Source organism: Eptesicus fuscus, chromosome 20 (genome assembly GCF_027574615.1).
Source record: "Eptesicus fuscus isolate TK198812 chromosome 20, DD_ASM_mEF_20220401, whole genome shotgun sequence".
Lineage (NCBI taxonomy): Eukaryota > Metazoa > Chordata > Mammalia > Chiroptera > Vespertilionidae > Eptesicus > Eptesicus fuscus.
This window is the reverse complement of record NC_072492.1, coordinates 2,371,042-2,396,479: the sequence shown is the minus strand read 5'-3', so window position 1 is coordinate 2,396,479 and position 25,438 is coordinate 2,371,042. Positions and strand designations below refer to the sequence as shown.

The window sequence follows — 25,438 nt, the reverse complement described above, 5'->3', positions numbered from 1 at the left end:
CCACACTGAGAGGGAGCAGGAAGGGAGCTGGAATCGGAGGCCCGCAGGCCGCAGGGTTTCAGATTGTGTCCCTCTGTGCACTCGACTCTTCCTGCCGGTGGCTCTTCCACATACACCCAGGGAGACGCCCAGGGAGACACCCAGGGAGACGCCCGGGTCACTGAGAGAGTGGCCTGGGCTCCATTTACCTGAGACATGAGGGTGTCGCAAGCAGAAGATAAGCCAAATCCCACGGAGATACCAGTGACATTGATCACCTGGAAAGAGATGCAAAGGAGAGGCCGCTCAGCGTTCAGGGAAGACAGGAGGGCGAGCTAGGCCGCCTCGGGAGAGCCGCAGGGCCTCCGCCTGCAGAGACCGCTGGCGGGTACAGAGGACGTGCACGCGCTTAGAGAAGAGAAGTCTAGGCCAGAGGCTACCCCAGCCTTGTTCTTCTTTAGTCTTCACCGTTCGCTCCCTCATTTCAGAGGAACGCAGATCCTTCCCAAGGGGCAGGCACATAGCAGGACGCCAGGCGGGTAAGTCCACCTGCTCAAAACCAAGCCTGGCTTGTTCCAACGTCCCGAAGGACTCTGGGAGTGCAGAAGCCGGTTTCTGAAGTCAAGGCCAATGCCGGGGCTCCCACATGTGCTGGTTTGACCAGGTCAGCAAAGCCTGGGGTTCCTGGGCTCTGGGGAGCCCATGGCTGCAGCCCCAAGACAGGGAGGGGCGTGGCAGGACCTCTGAGGCTGGCCTGTCTGGAACCTGCTACCTCCGCCAGAGTCTGCAGGGAGGGGCCGGGCAGCAGCCACACCAGCCAGCCTGAAAGCACCAGCTTTCTTAAACGTCCTTAACCAAGAGAATCCTGGGGCTAGCTGGGTACGTTTCTATCCCCCCAATTCCCAAACAGCAAAAACCAAAAAGGAAAACTAAGCCTGGGCTGTCCACTTGCTCCCTGAAAGCAAAATGGTCCCTTTATGCTGGGGACCAGTGCACAGTGCTGGTCTCACATTGTTCACCGACACAGCTCACAGCCTGGAGGGCGCAGGCAGGGAAGGCGAATGTGTGCCTTGTCCGCAGGAGCTGGGGGTGGGGGAGGCTGGGAGACCAGGAGCGCGTGCTGAGAGTAGGCCCTTGGGCCACGCAGAGCCAGTTCATCCCTGGCAGAAGTCAAGGACATCTCTCTCTGGTTTGGGGGGATTTGATCTAAGATACAGAGAGGATTTGGGGTTTTTTCTGACTTTAGGGTTAGATAATAGGTTACAGGATTTCATTTTCCAGTTTAATTTCTAGATCAGGACTCTCAGTAAGACAGACAAGTCATTGGGATGGGAGTAGAGGTCTCGGTTTCTTCTTTTTTTAATTAAATTTATTGAGGTGACATTGGTTAATAGGATCATACATGTTTCAAGTGTACATTTCTATGATACATGATCTGTGTATTGCATTGTGTGCCCACCACCCAACGTCAAATCATCTTCCGTCACCATATATGTGGCCTCCCTTACCCTTTACTTCCTCCCTACCCCCTTCCCTCTGGTAACCACCATGCTGTTGTCTATGAATTTCAGTTTATAGCCCATGAGTGAAATCATACAGTTCTTAGCTTTTCTGACTTATTTTGCTTAGCATAATATTCTCAAGATCACCCATGTTGTCACAAATGGCACTATTTCATCTTTTCTTGTGGCTGACTAGTATTCGATAGCATATATGGACCACATCTCCTTTATCCAGTCCTCTATGGAAGGACACTTTGGTTGTCTCCATACCTTGGCCACTGTGAATAATGCTGCAATGAACATAGGGGTGCATATATCTTTGTGAATAAATGTTTTCGAGTTCTTCAGGAGAGGATTGCTAGGTCATATGTTAACTCTATTCTTAATTTCTTAATTTTTTGAGGAAGCACCAGTCTGTTTTCCACTGTGGCTGTACCAGTCCACATTCCCACCAGCAGTGAATGAGGGTTCATTATTTTTTTCTTCACATCCTTCCCAAAATTTGTTAATACTTTTCTTAATGATAACAATCATTCTAACAGGTGTGAGGTGGTGTCTCATTGTAGTTTTGATTTGCATTTTCCTAATAGCTAGTGAAGTTAAACATATTTTCATATCTGTTGGCATTTTGTATGTCTTGTTAGGAGTTGCTCTATATATTTTGGTGCTCCCTGGTTGGTGCGTATACACCTGTATATTGGTAAGTGTTTTGTCTTCTTGACATATGTCCCCTTTATCATTATAAAATTTTCATCTTTGTCTCTTGATATCTTTGTTATCTTGACATCTATTTCATCGATGGAAGCATGGCTACATCTGCTTATCTGTGGATGTGATTTGCTTGGAGAATCATTTTCCATCCTTTCACTTTGAATCTACCTTTGTCTTTCTAGTTTAGTTGTGTCTCCTGAAGGCAGCATATGGATGGGTTTTATTTATTTGTGTGTGTGTTTAATATGTTTTTATTGATTTCAGAGAGGGAGAGAGAGATAGAAACATCAATGATGAGAACCATTGATCGGCTGCCTCCTGCACATCCCACACTGGGGATCAAGCCTACAACCTGGGCATGTGCCCTAACTGGGAATCGAACCGTGACCTCCTGGTTCATAGTTCAATACTCAACCACTGAGCCACTCTGCTACTCTGTGCCCCTTTAATGGTGAATTCAGTCCATTGACATTAGGGTAATTATTGATGTATGAGGATTTCCTGTAGCCATTTTATCTTCTGTTTTCTGGTAGCTCTGTGCCTCCATTGGTTGTTTTCCTTTGTGTTTCTGTCTTTTGTTTTTGTTTGGTGGTATTCCATACTTCTCTGTTTTCTCTTTGTTTTTTACGCTATGTTTCTCCATTTTGTTTTATGTGTGTGGTTACCATCTTATCTAATAAAAGAGTAATATGCAAATTGACCATCACTCCAACACACAAGATGGCTGACCCATGTGGTCAAAGATGGCTGCCCCCATGTGGACACAAGATGGCCACCACAAGATTGCCATCAGGGGAGGGCAGTTGGGAGGGACCAGGCCTGCAAGGGAGGGCAGTTGTGGGTGATCAGGCCAGCAGGGGAGGGCAGTTAGGAGGGACCAGGCCTGCAAGGGAGGGCAGTTAGGGGTGACCAGGCCTGCAGGGAAGGGCAGTTAGGGGCAAACAGGCTGGCAGGGGAGTGGTTAGGGGTGATCAGGCTGGCAGGCAGAAGCAGTTAGGGGCAATCAGGAAGGCAGGCAGGTGAGCAGTTTGGAGCCAGCAGTCCTGGATTGTGAGAGGAATGTCCGACTGCCCGTTTAGGTCCAATCCTACTGGGATCGGGCCTAAACAGGCAGTTGGACATCCCTCAAGGTGTCCCATATTGGAGAGGGTGCAGGCTGGGCTGAGGAACACCCCCCCCCCCCGTGCACGAATTTCGTGCACCGGGTCTCTAGTCCTATATAATAAAAGGCTAATATGCAAATCAACCAAATGGCGGAACAACCAGTCCCTATGATGCACACTGACGAGCAGGGGGCAGATACTCAACACAGGAGCTACCCCCTGGTGGTCAGTGCACTCCCACAGGGGGAGTGCTGCTCAGCCAGAAGCTGGGCTCATGGCTGGCAAGTGCAGCGGCAGTGGCTGGAGCCTTTCCTGCCTCTGTGGCAGCGCTAAGGATGTCTGACTGCTGGCTTAGGCTCACTCCCCGGATATCCCCCAAGGGCTCCCGGACTGTGAGAGGGCGCAGGCTGAGCTGAGAGACCACCCCACCCCCAAGTGCGTGAATTTTGTGCACCGGGCCTCTAGTTAGATTTATACAATATAAAGTTGCATATATACTGTAGTCCTTTTTCTTTTGAATGCATCTGATCTTCATCCTCCTTTGCAAATTTAGACCTTCCCTCTCCCCTTTTATGTTTTTGTTGTCACAAATTATCCTTGTTAATGCTGTAAGTTTTTTGGTGATCTTACCTGTAGTGTTGTGACCTTATGTTCTTTGTTTCAGGTAGAATGACCCTTTGAGTATTTCCTACAATGGAGGTCTTCTGGTGATAAAAGCCCTCAGCTTATGTATGTCTGGAAAAATCTTTATTTCTCCTTTATATTTAAACGATAACTTTGCTGGCTATTATTCTTGGCTGGTAACTTCTCTCTTTTAGATGTTTGAACATTTGGTTCCACTCTCTTCTGGCTTGTAGAATTTCTGCTGAGAAATCTGATGATAACCTAAAGGGATTTCTTTTCCTCTTTTCCCTGGCTGTCTAGAAAAGTCATTAATTTTTGACAGTTTGAGTTCAATGTGCCTTGAAGAAGGCCTCTTTGGATTGGGGTTAACTAGGTGTTCTGTTTACTTCTTTCCATAGATTTGTGAAGTTCTCATCCACTGTTTGTTTGAATAGGCTCTCCATTCCCTGCTTTCTCTCTTCTTCTCCTGGTATGCCCTATTATTCTCAGACAGCTGTTTCTGTTGGAGTCAGATAGTTCTCGGGGAGTTCTTCCATATATTTTTTTAAGCTCAAATTTCGCTCTTCTTCCCTCTGCATCATTTCGATATTTCTATCTTAGATAAAGTAATTCTTTCCTCCATCTGGTCTGCTCTATTTCCTATGCTCATTAGTTCATTCTTAAACTCTTTTATTGAGTTCTTCATCTACAGAATTTTTGTTTAGTTATTTAATAAAGTTTCGATCTCTTTGGTAAAGTACTTGTTTTGTTTCTTAATTTGTTTTCTGAATGCATTAAATTGCCTGTCTGTATTTTCTCGCATCTCATTGAGTATTTTCAGAACAGCAATCTTGAATTTTCTGTCATTTATATCACATATTTTCATGTGTTTAAGTTTGTTTTCTGGAGGTTTTTCATTTTGTTTCTGAGTTGCCTCACTATCTTGGTTATTCATTATATTAGATGGATTTCTTCTCTGTCTAGGCATCTATATATGAATGATATTTTCTAGCTGATTACTATGAAGAGGTCTTTTCATTATTTTCTACTAGGTGGCAATGAATCACAAGTTCTTTAGCTCTGAAAAGTCAGAATGCTGACCCCCAGCAGTGGTCGGGCTGCCATCAGTATAGCCGCGATGCTTGGAAATGGGGTTGGCTGAGGGAACCCATCTGCCTTCTTTGTTTTGCCCTCCCAGTAATGGCAACCTTGGACCTCCGCAAAGGCCCTCTGGAGCCCCAAGCAGGGACCAGTCACAGAGCACATCCTTTGCCAGGGGAAATAGTGACCCCATCGTACCAGTTCTCAGGTTTGTGAAGAATGTGCTCCACAACCCAACACCAGGGTGAAGGGAGGTGAGTCCTGGGCGTCTACGGGGGGCAGGCCTCCATGGCTTTGTTTTCTGTCTTGAATTCCAACGGCCAGACAACGGCGGCAGCAGCCAGTGCTGTGCCCTGCCCGGGTCTCTGGGCTCAGCTGCAGCGCATGTTGCTCACTTCTGCAGGAGTGCTCACCAAGTCTCTCTGCCCCTCCGGGCTGAAGGAAACACCAGCCACAACCGGATTCCTCCCCTCCCCTTCATCCATGGCTTGCCTGAGCCCTCCTCCCTCCCGCCTCCCCCATTTGTTCCCACTTGCCCACCTTCAGATGCTTCCATGTAAAGATCTCTCCGCTGTGCCTGGACGTTGAGCAGGGAATCCCATGCTGAGTTATAGTTGTTCAAACTGTTAAAACTTTACGGGAAGAAACCAAAGGGTTCTCTCACGCCGCCATTCCTCTGGCATCGCTCTCCTTTATTTTCTTTAATACAGGCACACCTCAGGGATAGTGCAGGTTTGGTTCCAGAACATCGTAATAAAGCGCTATTACAATAAATCAAATCATAGTCTTTTTGTTGATGGAGGGTCTTGCCTTTTGTTTGTCAAAATGCCACCCTTAACCGCTGGCAATAGAGGGCCTGTCAACTTCTCTTCCGGGCGTCGTCTGGTCCTTGTCCTCCAGTTGACCCATGGTTCCTGGAGTAGAGGGTGCGAGCGCCTTCAAACACCTACATCCTCATGACCTCAGCGGCTTTTCAGGACTCACTCTGCATGTTGGACCACGACCGACCGGTCACGGCTCGGAGAAGAGCTCCAGCTCCTTGCCGTGGCTCCGGAGAAAGCGCTCCCACACGTGCGCTCATGCTCTCGGGACTTCATGCCCCCACGTACTTCATGCCCCTCCAACCAGGCCCGGTCCACAGTTTCTCCTGAAGTCAGAGTTCAACCCTCTTTTCCGGTTCCCTTCTCCCAGATGTGAGACCAAGAATGGGAGCCAGATCTCCACGGATTACAAATAAGCTGATGTGGTAGACAGAATAAAGGCCCCTCAAACAGGTCCCTATCTCCACCCGCAGAATGTGGGGAAATGTGACGTTATCGGCAAAGGAGAATTAAGGCCACAGCCCTGCCAACACCTGAATTTAGTGAGCTCAGTGGAGCCCATTCCAGACTTCTGACCTGCAGCACTGCGAGCTAACACACCGCATCGGTTTAAGCTGCTAAGCTGTGTCATTCCTAAGCATAGCAAGAGGCAGCGCGTACAGATGGCTTTCATGAATAATACGGACGTATCAGAACAGTCCCACACGTACTGCGATGGCAAGTGTGACAGCATCCAATTCCAGCTTCCCCAGGTGGCCACAGAACACGGAGCTTATGAAACTGATCAGAAACACCATCAGCTGGGCCAGGAACTGGAAAGAGACAGAAAACAGAAAGTTACGTATGAATGCCAACCATCACAGAGGGAGCGGAGTGCGATTCCTGGGGTGCCCTCCCCCGGCCCTCTGAATCAACTCGTTAGAAGTGAGGCGCCAGGATTCAGGGAGCACTGCCAGGTCCTACAGGGAATGTGCAGGTTCTGGTGGGCTTCTTGAAAACATTAAAAAGCCCACTTGTAACTGCTATCAGAATCACATTTTTAAAAACTCCCAGCTTTTCAAATCTGTTTTCCCTTTAGATTCTCATGCCATAGATCACTTGTATATTTTTTCTGAGATTTTCAGAGGCTGCCTTCTGAGACAAGCCTCTTGCTCTCCCAGATTCCTAGTGAGAACTGGAGAGAATACAGCCTCCAATAGCCAGCAAGAAATTCCACAGGCAGGAGCAGCTGAGGCTGAAGTAAGACCACCCGCCCAGACCAGCGGGATCTGGGATTTGGGGGACAGGTGACCGGTCTGCAGAGCGCGTTAATTCCTGGATTCTGACGCCTCCGCTAGGAGAGCAAGCCCAGCCTCTGGGACAGGGAGCTGTTCTTCCTCCCGTTCCAGCGCCAGCAGGAACCGCTCTCGTGCTTTAGCTGCAGGTTTGTGCTCTTATCTTATTTCCTTCCATTAATTTAAAACCACCTCCCACCGCCCCTCAGGCCCAGACCCAGAAAACCCAGGGCCCCTCGGGAAAGCCTCTCTGGGAGGCTCCTGTGGCCGAGGAGGTGGGTTCACCTGACTCCCACTGCGAGGCAAGCGAACAGGGGCCTGCGGACCCGCTGCGCTGCCGCCTCAGCTCCTCAGGGGAAAGGCCTCCTGGGTTCTGGGGCTCAGACAACACTGTCTTCCTGGCTCCCAAGGGAGCGTCTGGCCCTCCCCTCCGCCAGCCCGCCAGCCCGCCACGGCCAGCACTGCCAGGTCCAATTATCGATGTTGGGACCTAACCAGCCCCCGCCCCGCCCCCGATGTTTCAGATGGCAGCCCTCCTTCCTTCCCCAAATCCGCATCTGGGGGCAGTTTCCAGCTCTGCGGGTGGACCCAGACCCTCACACCCTGGAAGGCCTGTTTTGAGGGGGGGGGGGGGCATCTTTTCTGCACCGACTTCCAGACCATGTCCCAGTGCCTCTCTCACTGCAGAAAACAGGGGTGACGCTAATCTCCCGTGGCCTCCTGCTACTTCGCAGGGGCTGCTTCGGGAACGTACTGCAAAAGTAAGCCAAAATGAGGCAGAAGACAGCCTGCGGAGCGAGGGGCGGCTGCATGTGGGAAAGGCTGGTCTGAAACTCCCAGCGCTGCAGAACCCGCAGCGGGAGCCGAGCCAGCGGGCCCTGTGGGCCGGGGCCAGCCCCTCGCAGACATGCCCCGTGGCTTCCTTCGCCGGAGCTTGGTGTCTCTTTAACTGTGAATTTATATAGCTTAAAGGTCTCGGGGTCCCCTCTCTTTTCTTTTTTTGTAAACTCAGCATCTTTCCCATCTTTTCCGGTCCTTGTCCTTTGAGCCTTCATGCGCTCACCCCACTGCAATCAGCGGCCCAGAATCTGCTCGCCTGTTCCACGGAGCTCGGCGCTTCCACCACGCCCTGGCTCCCGGCCGCCACGCGGACACTTCCCACGGCTGCACATGCAGCCTGCGCGGCCCCTCCACGGCCAGGCCTTTGGATGGCTTCGCAGGTTTTCATGTTACAAATCACGTTGCACAGAACACAGTCACAATGGGTGGAGAACCGGCATTTTCTTAGGGTGAATGCCCAGTCCACGGGTGGGAATACGGTCACGTGCCGCATAATGACATTTTGGTTGATAAATATTATGATTGAGACTCGTGAACATGGGCCTGTGGGAGGAGCCAGGGCCTGTGGGAGGAGCCAGGCTCATGGGAGCCGTACTGTACTCCTCACCACCAGAGCCCCGCGGAGGAAAGCATGCTGACAAAGCTCTCTGGCCGTAACTGTCCCTCCGTTTAACTTCCTCTTCCCTCTGCATATACGTCCCCACCTAAGCACACGGAGCAGCGTGCACACAGCTTGTAATGTCTGCACACAATGGTTGCAACCCTTTTCCCCATTGTATGAATGCACCATCACTTATGAATTAAATCCACAGATTGTCCACAGTAGTGAACTTCTTACGTACACATATTTCTTTGTACACTTGAGGGAAGATACCCTTTCAGAGAAATTCCTAGAGGTATAACTGTTGTGAAAGGGTATAGTATTTCAAGTTTGCATAGATAGTGCCCAAGGTTGTGTGTGTGTGTGTGAGAGAGAGAGAGAGAGGGTGAGGAGAGGGAGGAAAATTTAACCCAGCCTCCGCATCCCCAGATTTCAAGGCCCCTTCAGACCAGGGGCGTGTTGTGAGGGGAGGTACTGCAGCTCCCTGCTTGTGGAGGAAGGACCTAAAGCCACCAGCACTTGGCAGAAGACTCGCAGGCCTGGGCGTGCGCTGCGCTGGCCCTCTGCGCCTCGGGATGGAGCCCCTCCGGGCCGGCCTGCAGCTGGCAGAGGGGGCAGGTGGTGAGGGCTTCTCACTGGCGCAGGCAGCGTGGGCGAACTCCCAGGATAAATTCCCAGGACTGGAGGGAGGCGGGCTGAGATAGGAGTGATGCATGAAGGGACCTGGGGACAGACCTGGGGCCCGAAGCCCTGCATCTCCCCTCGGGCAACCCCTGACTCCTCTGGCTGGGACCCCGCCCACGGCTCCTGGACTCCTGGACAGGAAGCAGAAGCCTGGGGCGCAGAACCTCCAGGCTCCTGGCCTAGTCCTGGGTCTATCCCAACTTTTTTATTTTCCCCCAAATTAATCCTTTTTGGCAATGAAACACCAAGTCAATATTATTTTTCATCCGACATGGCCTATGAGGAACCTAATACACGGCGGCGGTTCCGTAGGGTTATTGTGGGGCTGAACATTCACCTAGTGACCTGACATCCGAGCTGCCATGAGCAGGGGAGCGTCCCGGAAAGGAGTCTCACGCACGTTGTTGTGTCTCTGAGGCAGGCCAGTAAGCCAGGACAAGCGGAACAGAGAAACTGAGGCAGATAGCTAAACGGCCAAGCAGTTTACACACACAAGCGGTTTACAGCCATCTAGTAAACAGCAAAATCCTGCCTTCTTAAGCAAGGACACTTAAGAATAAGGGTTTACACTTCTCCCCAGCCAGAGGGTAAGCAGCTTAAATCACCCACCTCAGGGAGACAGAAAGCAGAAACCCCGTCAGTGCCATTGTGCCAACCCCACCCAAGGACAGATGAAGTCAGGGGAATAAATCCCATTTCGGTGCCTCAGCATAAAGCCGATGGATATTCTGTTGAGATAATCCCATACGACCTTCCCGAAGTTCCCAGCCTGTAAAGCCCTCAAGATGCCCTGGCCAGGTGGCTCAGTTAGTTAGAGCGTTGCCCTGTAAACCACAAGTTTTCGGGTTCAATTCCCAGTCAGGGCACATACCTAGGTTGCAGGTTTGATCCCTGGTCGGGGTCCTATGGGAGGAAGCAACCGATGGATGTTTCTTTCTCTCTTTCTCCATCTCCCTCCCTTGTTTCCTCTCTTTCGAAAGTCAACAAAAACATAGCCTCTTGCCCTGGCTGGTGTGGCAGTTGGTCGGGGGTCATCTCGTGTGCTTGGAGTTGCTGGTTTGCCCGAGTTGCAGGCTGATCCCTGATAGGAGGTATGAAGGGAGCAGCCAATCAAAGTTTCACTTTGGCTCTCACATCGATGTTGCTTTCTCTCCCTCTCCTTTCCCCTTTCTTGAAAAAAAAAAAAAAAATCATTCCAGACAGTGTGGCTCAGTGGTTCAATGTCGACCTATGAACCAGAGGTCATGGTTCAATTCCCGGTCAGGGCACATGCCCAGGTTGCAGGCTTGATTCCCAGTGGGGAGAAGTGTGTGTGCAGGAGGCAGCCAATCAATGATTCTCTCTCATCATTAATGTTTCTATCTTTTCTCTCCCTCTGCCTTTCTCTCTGAAATCAATAAAAATATATATATTTTTAAAAGCTTTTAGGATGGAGGACCCAGTGGGCTCTCCCTCCCGGGAGCACACCCTCACCTAGTCAAGGACCAGACCCTTCAGAACTGCCCATCCCGGGCACGCTGTGTGCCCAGGGAACTGACCGCCCGCACCCTGGCTTGTCCCCCAGACCTCTCAGCCGCCTGAACCGGCAGGACTCAGATGTTGCCAAACTGCCTACGAGAGAAAGATCAAGTCTTGGCCCGCCTGTCCCGTGTCCTCTGCCCGCAGCCCAGCCAGTGCCTGCAGCTGCTCCTCACTCCGCGGGGCCTCTGCCCGCAGCCCTGGCCGTTCTGTTCTCGGCGCCCGTGTACCCGCTTCTCCGCTGACGAAAACCAGCGCCCTGGTCTGGGCCCAGACTAGCCCCTCGTCTCGCTGGCACAGCCCACGCAGCGGCAGGCAGGCCCTCCTCGGGACTATTTTCCAGCTTTTTGACAATTCAGCGGGGCAATGCGTTGTTAACAACGAAGAGAAGTCTGGTGGAAACACCCAAGGCTTGGCCACCTTCCCTCCCTCACAAGCGCACCCTTCCCCACAGCTCCCTGCGGGCCAGCTCACACCCCGTCCTGCATTGCTCTCTGCCCAGGGAAAGCCCACGGGAGGGTGCTGAGCGCTAACACCTTCCAGTCCTCTGGGATGCGCAGGGCTCGGTGCTGAGCTGGAAGCCTGTAGGGAGATGGGGCGGGAGAGGGGTCAGAAGGAGCCCAGACCAGGCGTCCCGCCTCAGGCACAGGGGGGCCCGGGAGAGCAGAGCGCGGGCGAGCATGGAGGACCGGGACATCCCCCTCTCCTTGCCCCTGGGAGGGCTGTGCAGGTGGGAACGGAGACGGGGACCAGCAGCGGCTCGTGTACAATTCCTAAGAGACTAAGCAGGTGCCAGAGCCCATGGCCTCGCGGGGTAAAGCAGCCACAGAAACACACTCAGAACTGGAAGGAAAGTGCCACGTTTTCTCCCAGCGCTGAAGTGTCGGGGCTTTTCTCTTGCTTATCTTGGCTTTCTGCTTTTCTACAAGGCATGACCACAGTGGTACTCAGCACGGTTATGTACATACACAGGATGACATACAAACATACAGGACGTAGCATGTCGGTCCAGGGCTCATCCCTGGAGACCCGGAAGCTCCCCTAGGTCAGTGGTCGGCAAACTGCGGCTCGCGAGCCACATGCGGCTCTCTGGCCCCTTGAGTGTGGCTCTTCCACAAAACACCACGTGCGGGCGCGCACATACAGTGCGATGGAAACTTCGTGGCCCATGCGCAGAAGTCAGTTTTCGGCTCTCAAAAGAAATTTCAATCGTTGTCCTGTTGATATTGGGCTCTGTGGACTAATGAGTTTGCCGACCACTGTCCTAGGTCAAGGGGGCTGGTGACTGCAGGAGTCGGCAGAGGGGGAGGGCCTGTCCGGCCGGGTCTCCCAAAGCTGCCCTCTGTATGGTCGCGCTGCTGGAGCAGTGACAGCCTTGCCAGGCCCTCCTCACCGTGGCTCTGCGGGTCCCTCACGTTCTGGGCGAGTGCGCAGAGGGGACAGGGGAGGAGACAGCCCTGCTTCCTAGGCCTCCTGCTGGGACCTGGGGACCTGGGCCCGGTGTGGACTCCTCGTCCTGCGTTCTCTCTTGCCCTTTGCAGGAGCTCGGCAACCTTCTTCCTGCCGCTGGGGCGCTGGGCACCCACAGTGGGTACCACAGGACCGGACACGGCCACCAGCCGGAGGGCACGCTGGCGCCACAGGCTGCCCGGGTGCAGGGGCTCCTTTGCGCCCTAAAGCCACACAGGCTCTTAGGCAGCACCCACGCTTACCCTGTGGACTTGAAAACCACCCCGCCTGGCGGGCACAGGGGTGGGTCTTGTGGTTTTTAAAACCCGCATTACTTTAACTAGAGAACGCAGAAAGAGCGCACCCTGGTAGAAATCAATAAATAAACTCAACCCCAAACTTTTTTGAGCACGATCGCTGGGGGCGGGGCCAGCGGGACTGGGTGCCCCCGCGTCCTCGCGCTGAGTGGCTCTGGGTTAGCAAGTTTCGGAGCTCTTAACCCGGACGGGGCACTCGCCGCCCTGCCTGGGGTAATTTCCATCCCTCGGCCCCAGGCTGCGTTCCGGGTAACTGGCTTGCTCCCCACAATACGCACCCGGAGGGGAAGGCGGGCCGAGCCCCTCCGGGCCCGCAGGTCCCGCTCCCAGAGGCCCCCAAACCCTGCGCTAGCCAGCTGCGCCCGGAGCTCCGCGCTGGGCAGGGCGCCGCCGGGACGCGCGCGCCGGGCGCTGGGCACGCACCCCGGGCGCCCTCCCCGCCCCAGGTGACAAGGTCACTCCCTGCGCTCGCACGCGCCGCGACTCACCGCGGGGCCCGCCAGGACCAGGAGCGCCCTCAGCTCCTCTCCGAAGTGGGACCAGCGCAGGCGGCGCGGCCCGCGGCGCTCGGGGGCGGCCTCCGGGCCTCGGCGCCGGGCCGCGGGCTCCTCGGGCGTCTCCATGTGGCCGGCCGCGCGCCCGGAGTGCGGAGGCTGCAGCGGGAGGCGCAGGGCCCACAGCTCCTCGCGGTCCCGCCCCGGCCCGCCCTCCCCGCGGCCGCCGGGCCAGGTGGGCGCGCCGCCAGCCAGCCCGTGATCGGGGCGACCCTTGCACCTCTGCGCGGCTCTGGCAAAGGCGCCGGGCTCCCAGGCTGGGGGGACAGCGCTCGGGAGCGCTCTGGAACACACGGGAGCTGCGGGCTCTGAGTTCCCGAGCCTCGGACGCCGGGCTGTGTCCCGGGCTCGGCGCCGGGGGCGGGGGCTGAGGGGCTGAAACTGGGGGTCGCAGGGGATGGTCACCCCGCTGGCGCCGGGGCGTAGGCTAAGCGCACGCCCGCACCCGCACCGCGGGCCTCGGAGGCCCCGGGAGAGCCCTCAGCACGCCTTGGCGCGTTTGGAGACTGAGCTTGGAACTCGCTTCTCCGTGCGCCCGCCCCCGCTGTTCCATTAAAGAAGGTGTCCTCTGCCAGGGGTTCCTCTCCCGGTTTGACGCCCGCACCGGCAGGGAGAACTGTGGCTTTTAAGGGCCGCCTGGAGGGTGCGTGACTGAGGAGCACGCGCTGCGGGGACTCTGGCCTCTCGGCCCGCGGCCTCCCCTTCCCGCGCCGGGAGGGTCCCCGGGCGGCGGACCAGGCGGCGGACCAGTCACTTCGTGTCGTGGCTGAGCCTCCAAACACTTGTTGGTGCGTTTTTAATGTGAATAAACCTAACGTGGAATATAGGTGGTGTTTATTTATGAATTTAGGAAAGACCTGCGTTAGTGGAAAGCACATGCGGTCCCTGAAGAGGGCCCCCCTTTTCCCATCACGGCGCCAGGTTTTAACCCTTCCCGACAGAGAGGGTGACCCCCAAAAGTATTCACCCTTTGAATGGTTCTAAAGTCGGCGCTTAATCATACAGTTCATTTTCAAAATGTAAAAGAACCCACAGAGATGACTAGCTTTTTTGTCAGTGTCTGGTTTCAAGCTGATGACCGTTCTGGCCCAGGCACTGCCGGAAACGCGAAGCAATGGGGTCGCAAACGCCGAGAACTCTTTAGTTTGATATTCGTGCACCGTCGCCAGCGGTTGCTGGTCTTGTGCCATAGACTTGTCTTTTCTGTGTGCCCATAAAAATCTACTGGGTAACTGTCCTTGTTCAAAGCTTAGTCTGGTTTCACCCATTACTGGGGGACATCCTAAAAATGGAGACACACTTTGAATAATTATAAAGACAGTGTTTGTACTTCAACTGTATTCCCAAACTCCCCGTAGCATTTCCCTTGGATGAATTTCCCTTGTTCAAAGCTTAGTCTGGCTGAAAAGAAAGCAACATCAATTGAGCTACCAGCTGTGAAAGTGTGTACATGTGTTTGGGACACCCTCTACTTCATATTTTAAAATTTTAATAGTGATTCTAAAAAATTTGAGTATAAACAGGCAAGGATACAAAAAAAAAACCATTTTCTGGAAAAACAACATCAACACACAGAGTAATGGGGAAAGAAGTAACTTTATTAATCAATAAGTAGTTTTTAAAACAATATGCAGTTAGCACAAGACTATACAACTAGACAAGGGAGCAATTATATTCTAATGTCACCTCTGAGAAGGCCATTGAAATTGATGAAGAAGAAAAGGTTTATACTACAAGTGTAAAGGGTGCAGGGTTCTTGGGGCCTCCCAAGATGGAAATGAAGGTAGTTCACCACAAAAACAGCACCAGCCGGGAGGTTTATGACAACACGCCCCACCCAGGGAGCGGCCCCAGGAAAAGGCTGGAACAGCTCTGAAGCAGTTGAGGCCGGAAAGATCAGGTCTAAGTGTGCAGAGGCTGAGAGTCACGCGTGTGCAGTGGAACGACCTGCTTTTTCATGGGTCTCGTGTCTCATTAGGATGTTGACTCTCCACCCAGAGGTGTGCTTTTTGCTATGATGATGAGGGCTCAACCTGTCTCAGAAGCTGAAGAAAACCTGCTTGATCTGGAAAGTGCTGGGATTTTGATTGACATTACATTGCATCCATAATCTATTCAGAAAGAATGTACCTGATTAAATACTGAGTCTTCTAGTTAATCACACCCCTAATCCAGTCAGTTTATGGGATTCCCCTAAATGCTGCTGCTTAGTAATGGGATTTCTGAGAAAGGCCTCCGAGGGTGATTTCCAGGTACTATAAGATCGTCAGTAGGGGAGGAAAAATAACTTTTCCTCCACCCTCTGGGTTCCTGGCTGAGAAACAAATAAAAGTAACTCATCAAAATGGCTGGAGCCATTACCTTAAATACCATCTTCAGCTGAAGACAAAAGAAGATATTGGGGGTTGAGGAGTTGTATCACAAATCAGCGAGCTGGACAAGACGCCTTAATGAACCAATAGTTAGGAGTCATCTTTATTGCGTGCAGGTTCAGAGCTGATTACCTCTGTCACATTCTGAACAAACACAGGAGGGAGTATTTCCCTTTTATATCCTTCTAGTTCTTTGTGTAAGTTATTTTTGTAAACAGCTTGTAACTTTGAGTACATGTCATATCTATACAGACACCTGTAACCTTGAGTATCATATCTATACAGGCACCTGGCATCAATATCAGCGTATCAGTTAGATGGCTAGCTTGCAAGGTCAGACAATTAAGTTTATCTTTTCTATTCAAGCAAAAAACAAAGTTATTTTACAGTCTGAAAATAACAGAGTTGACCTACAGAATAAGAGACTGTCTAAGAATAACAGAGTAGTTCAAACAGCAGTTTTTCCAAAGGAAGGGACCACTATGCTTCAGAGGGAGTCAGGTAAGGGAGGTGACCAGGAAAAAAGCAGATTTAAGTCTGGGCCTGCATTGATAGAGTCTTGGTAACCTAAAAATAAAAGGGAGAGGCCACAAGCATTTATTGAGATCAATAAGAATACCAACATGGGAAGCACTGGTCCAGGCAGAGGTCCAAACAGTGTTGTGATTAGGAGACAAAGGCGAGGGGTACTTATGAGAAAGGAAAGGGGACAATTACATCGATGCAGAGGAAGGCATTTCTATTGGTGCAGGTAACATACATACTGATGCTGATTCTAACAAACGTTTCCACCTTTCAGTCCAGTAGTCATAATAACTGCTTTCTTGTTAACTTTACACACAGGGTTTTGAGGCACAATGTTGCTTTAGGCCCCATCAAAATATTATTTTGCCTTTTTAACATTCCAGAGATTGACGTATTGTTATTGGTGAGAGGATACATTCTTACCTTCTTGAGGGAAAGCTTTCAATCAAGAGACAAAGTGCGGCAAAGCAAGCGAGGATGGATTGGCCGCAGCGAGGCACCCTCAGGACAGGGAGACAACAAAGGGCTCCGCAGGAGTCAGAGGCCAGGGGCCTGGAGACAGGACCAGAGGGCGAGCCTGGGACGAGCTGCCGCTGCCCACTGCTCCCCTGGTTACAAGGGGGACCCTTCGAGTTTAGGTGTTTTGTTGGTTCATTTTGTTTTTTAGATCCCACATGTAAGCGAAATCACATGGTGTTTGTCTTTCTCTGTCTGACCTGTGTTACTTAGCATAATACCTTCTATACACACCTATGTTGTTGCAAATGGCAAGATACTATTTTTTAAAATTTATTTTTATTGATTTCAGAGAGGAAGGAAGAGGGAGAGAGAGAGAGAAACATCAATGATGAGAGAGAATCATTGATCGGGTGCCTCCTGCATGCCCCCCACTGGGGCTCAATCCCGCAACACAGGTGTGTGCTCTTGACCAAAATCGAACCCCAGACCCTTCAGTCCGCAGGCCGATGCTCTATCCACTGAGCCAAACCAGCCACGGCTGTGTCCAAACACGGAAACATGAGAACACTTAAGGTGTAGGCCCTCTGCCCGTTTCTTTAATAGGATTGTTTGTGTGTGTGTTTTAATGTTAAGTTGTAGGAGTTCCCTATATATTTTAGATATTAACCCCTTACCAATATATCATTAACAAATATCGTCTTCCATTCAGTAGGTTGTCATTCATTTTTTTATAAGAAGAAAAGACCGTGATTTTATTTTCAAATTTTTGGAAATGGTTTTCAGAAAATAATAAAATGACAAGAACACATTAAAAAAACTGAAATCTTTCATTGAATGATGAACTCTTAGCAGAGAAAGGGACCGTGAAGTGTGTGACTCCGTCTCCTTCTGGAATCGCTTCTAAAATGTCCCTCCCACCCCTTGCCCTAGGCCAGTGGTCGGCAAACTCATTAGTCAACAGAGCCAAATATCAACAGTACAATGACTGAAATTTCTTTTGAGAGCCAAATTTTTTAAACTTAAACTTCTTCTAACACCACTTCTTCAAAATAGACTCGCCCAGGCCGTGGTATTTTGTGGAAGAGTCACACTCAAAGGGCCAAAGAGCCGCATGTGGCTCGTGAGCTGCAGTTTGCCAACCACGGCCCTAGCTGGTTTGGCTCAGTGGATAGAATGTAGGCCTATGGACTGAAGGGTCCCGGGTTCAATTCCAGTCAAGGCACGTGCCCTGGGGTGCGGGCTCCATCCCCAGTGTGGGGTGTGCAGGAGGCAGCCAATCAAAGATTCTCTCTCATCATTGATGTTTCTATCTCTCCCTCTACCTTCCTCTCTGAAATCAATAAAAATGTATCCTATATAATAAAACCCTAATATGCAAATCGACCAAACGGCAGAACGACTGGTGGAACAACCGGTCACTATGATGCCCACTGACCACCAGGGGGCAGACGCTCAACGCAGGAGGTGCCCCCTCCCTGGAGGTCAGTGGGCTCCCACAGGAAGCATCACTCAGCCAGAAGTCGGGCTCTCAGCTGGCGAGCGCAGCCATGGTGGCGAGAGCCTCTCCCACCTCCGCTGCAGACAGGCGGTAAGGAGCGAGGGGTCCCCGACTGCGAGAGCCCCGGACTGTGAGAGGGATGTCCATCTGCCGGCAGGCGATCAATCCCTGAGGGTTCCCAGACTACGAGAGGGCGCAGTCTGGGCTGAGGGACCTCCCCCTCCAGTGCACGAATTTCGTGCACCGGCCTCTAGTTAAAAAATAAAATTAAATTAAAAAGTGCCTCCTGTAAGCCTCCTCCAATCGTTCCCAAGTTTGCTGTACTTCATCTCACAGAAGTAACATAATGTTTAATCCTTTAAACAGAAGAGCCTAACACTGGGCGCCGCACGGGGCGCTGGAGAGCGGGCGCCGCCCTGTGGGTGTGAAGTGCAACAGAACAGACTTCACACCGGAAGCAGCTGCTTCCGGTGCAGATCAGGCGAAGAACAGCCTGGGAGCAGCCAGCAAGGCCAGGGAGAGTGCCCTTAGCTGCAGGCACAGCACCTGGTCCGGAAGGAGCCGCGGTGCCCCGGCGGCTCTGAGGGCCGCTCCCTCACTCGGCAGTGCTGGCTGGAGCCGGGCAGCAGCACGCTGTCTTCACTAGAAGGAATAGATCACTGCTGGGCCACTTTCTCCCGCGCTTTTTTTAATGTGAGCAATGCTCACCCTTTAAAACGTGCTGAAAGGAAGAATCAGCACATCCTCCTGAGAGTGCAATGTTTGATTTTCCCTGCGAGATGGGCATCGGTCCAAACCTCCGCAGCAATGCCCCGTGGGTCCACGGGCAGCCCTGCGGAGCGGGCACTGAGGAACTGCTAACCTCTCGTGGGTCTGTTCAAGTTCATGACGTCAAGCTAGGCGTGTCTTCCACCTTCACAGCCAATGGCCACCGGTCTGCAGACGTAAAAGGAGGAGACGGTGCTGAATTTGAAGTGCCGTCTGGCCTGGGGCCGGGAGCCCACTGCTGTTGAACTGGGGAAGATAGAGCGGGCCGTCCTCCTGAAGACCGAGCGGACGGACAGGCTGGTGGCTGCTCCTCGCAGGGAGAGGCGGGGTGGCAGCAGCCGGTCAGAGTCCCACGGGGAGCGGCTGCGGGGAGGTGTGTCGTCTGGCCCCACCCTGAAGCCTTGGAAGCCGGAGGTAAAATAACTTTGTTCTTGATGACAATAAGCTCACTGGTGCTGTGAGTGCCCGCTGCCAGGGGTGTCTGTGCGTGAGGAGGCGCGGGCGTGCAGAAGAGAGACCTTTCTCCGTGATTTCAGGGTGACCCGAGCCTGGCAGCCTGAGAGGACGTGGAGGTCACCATCAGGACAGAAATGGTGAGAAGTCACAACAGTTGTCAGACTACTGCCTCCAGGTACGGTCATTGTGGAAATGTCAGCCTGGGACATTTTGAGGGAAATGTAACCAAAGTTATCCTAAAAGTTGCCAATAAAAACCAGAATGACCCATTGCCAGACGAATTAAAGTTAACTTTGTGATTCCTAAACAACGTTCCTTTTGAGACAAAGAAAATCTTTGTATCTTCCAAAGGCAACCAGGTTAGGTTTAATATTTCAACAGATTGACGTGACAAATTAGAACAGGCTCCATCAAACACATTTAAATTCACTAGTGAAGCCGGAGAAATGGTGTGACCGCTGCCACGAGAGGGGGTTTGGGCTCCATCAAGTGTGTGGCTGCGATGCGAGGAGGGTCAGGGCGAGGACCAGCTCCGTGCTGCAGTGGGGGGGGGGGGGGGGGGGGGGGAGGGGTTCCTGTGCTGCCCTCCTGCTCTCCGCCCCGAAGGCAGGCCATGGTTGTAGGGGTGCCCGCCACCCTGTGTCTGACATTGGGGTCAGGCCAAACCTGGGTTCAGCAACCTCAGTACGTGGGTTCTGGCTGGGGAAGAGTTCAGGTCCAGACCCAAACTGGGAGAGAACATTTATTGGGTGAATCACAGAGGCAGAAGTAGAAGTAATTCCTAGAAGAAATGGGCTGAGGAAACAAGTTTTAGAGGCAAAGAAAGGGCCCTTGGAGATTGAGAATGAGGAAGCTGATGGCAGGACAGTCCAGGCCTCAGTTGTATTTCAGCTCCAGGCTGAAATGTGCCTGGGAGGGGGGGAGGGGGGTGGGGAGGGGGAGAGGGGGGTGGGAGGAGGAGAGGAGGGTAGGGAAGGGGAGAGGAAGGTGAGGAGGGGGAGGGGGGAGGGGGGGAGAGGAGGGTGGGGAGGGGGAGAGGGGGGTAATGAAGAGGGGAGAAGGGGAGGGGGAGGGGGAGAGGGGGTGGGGAGGGGGAGACGGGTGGGAGGGGGAGAGGAGGGTAGGGAAGGGGAGAAGAAGGTGAGGAGGGGGAGGGGGGAGGGGGGGAGAGGAGGGTGGGGAGGGGGAGAGGGGGATGATGAAGAGGGGAGAAGGGGAGGGGGAGGGGGAGAGGGGGGTGGGGAGGGGAGAGGGGGGTGATGAAGAGGGGAGAAGGGGAGGGGGAGGGGGAGAGGGGGGTGGGGAGGGGGAGAAAGGGAGGGGGGAGAGGGGGTGGGGAGGGGGAGATGGGGGTGGGGAGGGGGAGATGGGGTGGTGAGGGGGAGACGGGGTGGGGAGGGGGAGACGGGGTGGGGAGGGGGAGATGGGGTGGGGAGGGGGAGACGGGGTGGGGAGGGGGAGACGGGGGTGGGGGTGGGGAGGGGGAGACGGGGGTGGGGAGGGGGAGAGGGAGAAGGGGGTGGGGAGGGGGAGAAGGGGATTGGGGAGGGAGAGGGCGTTGGGGAGGGGGAGGGGGTTGGGGAGGGGGAGGGGGAGAAGGAGGTGGGGAGGGGGAGAGGAGGGTAGGGAAGGGGAGAGGAAGGTGAGGAGGGGGAGGGGGAGGTGGAGGGGGAGGGGGAGAAGGGGAGGGGGAGAGGGGGTGGGGAGGGGGAGAAGGGGTGGGGAGGGGGAGGGGGAGATGGGGGTGGGGAGGGGGAGAAGGGGATTGGGGAGGGAGAGGGCGTTGGGGAGGGGGAGGGGAGTTGGGGAGGGGGAGGGGGAGAAGGAGGTGGGGAGGGGGAGAGGAAGGTGAGGAGGGGGAGAGGGGGGTTTGGGAGGAGGAGGGGGAAGAGGGTGGCGGGAGGGGAAGGAAAAGGGAAGGCACAGGCTAGCTCCCTGGAGGGAGACGCAGGGCTCCTCGGTAGAATATGCAGCAGTTCCCCGGGTGTCCTCTCAGGGTTGTGGTCTCCACGGACTGCTGGGCACCAGGGCGGAGGGTCGTTATCCGGATGCCGCTGGTCCTGAGGTCAGCAGGGGCTGGTCTTGCTGCTTCTCTGGGCCTGGAGCTGAATACAGTGAGGCCTCGATGTTATCTCTGGGCAGAAAGGTCAGGAGTCCAAACCCGTGCCCAGCGATATGCTGGGGAGGAAAGGTCGCCTGGGGGCGAGGTCCCGCCCTACAGTTGGTTGTCCTTTGCTGGGCACCTGGCTTCCACCTGGTGGCCTCCCGGTCCTGGCCGTCCTTGCTCTGCTCGTGTCTGTCTAACTGCCCACCACACTGTTAGGATTAAAAAGCTTCCGGGGGCCCCGTTTCGTTCCATCCCCATTCAGATCTCCGTTTTCTGGGCCCTGTAGGAAAAGAAGCCACTTTTCCTAACCCTGAAACCACCAGCCCAAACAAAGGCAAGACAAAGGAGGCCGAGGATGGTATTGCTGACGATGATTGTGGCGTGAACTATTACTTTTCAAGCCCAGGATGTGGACGGACCTACCTCATACAGGGGGTAAGGTTGAATTTAGCACTACTGACAGGCCTGGACAGCAGGTTGCAACCTGCGTGACTTTTAGGTCATAATTCTAACTCCAAGAGGCTCTTGGGTGATGTGGCAACTCTGAAGGAAACGTTTGGATTTACTGATAGGAAACCTTTTTCCATCACAGTGGGTCCTCTGGGAGGTCGATAGCCTGGAACCGGGGACACGGTCGAGTCCATCCTGCCCGAAGGCAAAGTCGGTGCAGAGAAAGTCAACGAACGCAGTCTGTGAGCTCATCCTGCCAGCTGCTCTGGTGACGGCATCGCCCCTGAGAAATGCCGGTCCCACACAGGCTGAGAACCAAGGGAAGACTGAGCTCGTGGAGGAAGGGGTGTGTGTGGGGGGAGGGGGGCCCTGTCCACTGGGCACAGTTGGAATGGCTGACAGAGGGGGCTGCCTGCAGAAAGGAGAGAGTGTCACCAGGCCGGTGTGGCTCAGTGGTTGAGCATCAACCTATGAACCAGGAGGTCACAGTTTGATTCCTGGTCAGGACACACGCCCAGGTTGTGGGCTCCAACCCCAGTGGGGGGAGGGAGGGGTACAGGAGGCAGCCGGTCAATGATTCTCTCTCATCATTGTTTCTTTCTCCCTTCCTCTCTGAAATCAAGAAAAATATATTTTAAAAAAGAAAGGGGAGCGTGTCAAATTCCAGTTGTTCTGGGCCAAAATGCAGCCTGTGGCTTACATCACCCCTGTGCAGGGCCACGGTGGCGTGTGTGAAAGCTCGGTTTGGCTTCGTTAACCATGAAGACGGAGACACAAGCAGCTCTCCTCCAGGTGAAAGCCGTCCGGGAGGCGCTGAGCTAAGGCTGGACCCGGATTCTTCGTGCTTCCCAATCGGTGCCCTGGCAGGGGCGGCACTTGTAACCTCAGGGCGTCTGCGAGGGCCCCAGCCTGTGGCAGCTCCACCACCCGTCCATCAGTGATCGCTCCTGGCCCAGGGGTTCTTCCTCCCCAGGGGACCAGGCACTCAGAGGGGTGGGTGCAGGAAGAAAGACCCGTCAGGCTGGTGTCCTGACTAAACACCTGCCCGAGCACATCATTAACCCCGATGATCAAGTTGGGGGGCCTCTGGTGAAGGCTTCTGAATGTCTCCCTCTTCACCCCTCCCCGAAATCCGGAATACTTACCCTCTTGAGCTATTACAACAGTTTTAACACCTCCTCCTGTTATGTTTAAAAAACATAAATACATTTAAGAAAACCATTTAAAAATTAATTAATTAATTAAAGAAACAAGAAAAATAAGGTAAGTGGGGCGGGCCTCTTACGTCCTGTGTTTTTAGAGAAACGTCACCTCCTCCCAGCAGCTTGGCAACACGCAGAGCACAGTGCTGCTTCTGGAAAGGAGAGACGGTGCGCTTGCCTCATTCAATGCGAGCGGCAACTGTCACCTTCCTCTATGAAGAGTAGCAAGCGGCCTGGCCGGTGTGGCTCAGTGGATAGTGTCGGCCCACAGACGGAAGGATCCTGGGTCCGATTCCGGTCAAGGGCACATGGTTGGGTTGTAGGTTTAATCTCCACCCCAGGTTGATGCGAGTGTGGAAGGCAACCAATCAATGGATTTCATCTCACATTGATGTTTCTCTCTCTCTGTCTCTCCCCCTCCCTTCCACTCTCTCTAATAATCAATGGAAAAATGTCCTCTGGTGAGGATTACCAACAACAAAGTAGCAAGCTGCCCTGGCTGGGAGCTCAATGGTTAGAGCGTTGGCCTGAGGAACAAAGAGCTGCAGGTCCCTGGTCAAGGGCACACACTTCATTGCAGTTTCAATCCTGGCCCTGGTAGGGGCACGTGCAAGAGGTAACAAGTAGGTTTCTCTCTCTCTCTCTCCCTCTCCCTTTCCTTCCTCCCGTTCACTCTCTCTCTAAAGATCAGTGGAAAAAATATATCCTTGGGTGAGGATTTTTTTGAAAGTACATTAATTTAATTGTAGTTCATTAATTTTACACTTGGGATGAGGCTGAAAGATAAAACAAAACAATCAGCTAAGACAGAGCTGTTAATAAAAAACTTTAAAAAATTATTATGAGATGCAAGCAAATGAACATCAATCCTGGATAACAAAACAAATTTCCAATTACATAAATAAGTTATTTGCTATACAAAAACTTTTTAGTTTGATGTAGTGTCATTTGTTTATTTTTCTTTTGCTTCAATTGATCGAGGAGACATATCCAAAAAGTATTACCAAGAGCGATGTCAAAGAGTTTACTGCCTATGTTTCTTTCTAGAAGTTGTATGGTTTCAGGTCTTACATTTAAGTCTTCAATCCACTTTGAGTTTATTTTTATATAAGAAAGTAATCCAGTTTTATTCTTTTGTATGTATCTGTCCAGTTTTCCCAATACCATTTATTGGAGAGACTGTCTTTACCTTATTATATAGTTTTGCCTCCTTTATAGTACAGTTTGATTCAGGTAGCGTGATACCTCCACTTTTGGGTTTCATATAAATTTTAAGATTATTGTAGCTCTGTAAAAAATGCTATTGATGCCCTAGCTGGTTTGGCTCAGTGGACAGAGCATCAGCCTGTGTACTGAAGGGTCCGGGTTCAATTCTGGTAAAGGGCCCATGCCCAGGTTGTGGGCTTGATCCCCAGTGTGGGGCGTGCAGAAGGCAGCTGATCAATGATTCTCTCTCATCATTGATGTTTCTATTGCTCTCTCCCCCTTCCTTTCTCTCTGAAATCAATAAAAATGTATTTAAAAAATACATACACATATATGTGTGTGTATATACTAGAGGCCTGGTGCATGAAATTCGTGCATGGGGGCAGGGGGTCCCTCAGCCCAACCTACACCCTCTCCAATCTGGGACCCCTCAGGGGATGTCCGACTGCCGGTTTGTGCCTGCACTTTTAACAGATGACAGCTCCATTGTTGTTTCTTTCTTTTCATGCTTAAACCCATTGGAATTAGTAGGTATTCAAAGTGTGTATACATTTTGGGGGGACACCCTGTATATCTCCAGTCAGCGGTGAAAGGAACCAATGGCGGATTTGGAACCCCCAGACAGGGAACTCGCTCACTCCCTGTATGTCTCCCCACTGCACTTTCCACCTTCGCGAGCAGCGGGAGAATCAATGTTTTCTCTCATTAACTCGGAAAAGCACGTCCTGTCACCCGCTGCCCGGCAGGAGCGCGCTAGGCCCCGAGCGAGCGAGGCTCAGTCAGGGCGGCCTTCGCTCATGGGTGCCGGCACCCAAAGTGCACGTTCCTCCCCTGCAGTCACCCCGACTCTCCCACCGTTTCACTGAGAGGATGGAATTCCTCGCCTCCTCTGGGTTCCCGACCTTGAACGCTGACCGAAGGCACCTCAGCGAGGGCCGCCCGCGCCCACCAGGTGTGTCTGTCCGCACCTGCTCCGCCTCTGCACCTGCGTTAGCCCCACGGAGGCCATCTCATCGCCGCACTGGCCTCCGCTCCGCCCTCTCACTGTCACGTCACAGTCGCCCACCCCGAGCACCCAGACACACGCCAAAGGACGAGAGATGCTGGAGGGGACGTGCACACATGGTGTGGGGGGCGTAGGCACACCGGTTGACGGAAGTGTGGCAGCGGGGCGGGGGGAACGTGCATGCGCCGGGTCCCGGAATGTTGCATGCGCACGTGGGTGACAGCGCTGGGGGGTGTTCGCACATGGGGGGAGGGGAGAGGATGCGTGCACCAGAGGCCTGCGCCTGCGGAGATCCGCAAACCCACGCGACATGGCCAGGAGGACGTCATTCT

General features: G+C 53.1%; 2 protein-coding genes across 2 annotated transcripts in view; both read right to left on the bottom strand.

Moving 5' to 3' along the window:
• Nucleotides 1-13,126, bottom strand: part of SLC47A1 (solute carrier family 47 member 1) — a 38,149-nt gene extending 25,023 nt beyond the window's left edge. The window contains exons 1-3 of the mRNA XM_054708806.1: nt 12,992-13,126; nt 6,531-6,632; nt 189-257 (exon numbers count right to left, since the gene is read on the bottom strand). Coding sequence (XP_054564781.1) covers nt 189-257; nt 6,531-6,632; nt 12,992-13,126 — 306 coding nt within the window. The remainder of the gene's footprint in view (nt 1-188; nt 258-6,530; nt 6,633-12,991) is intronic.
• The window catches only part of ALDH3A2 (aldehyde dehydrogenase 3 family member A2), a 121,498-nt gene that overhangs the window by 85,777 nt on the left and 10,283 nt on the right, over nt 1-25,438 (bottom strand). The gene's annotated exons all lie outside the window — the stretch shown is intronic.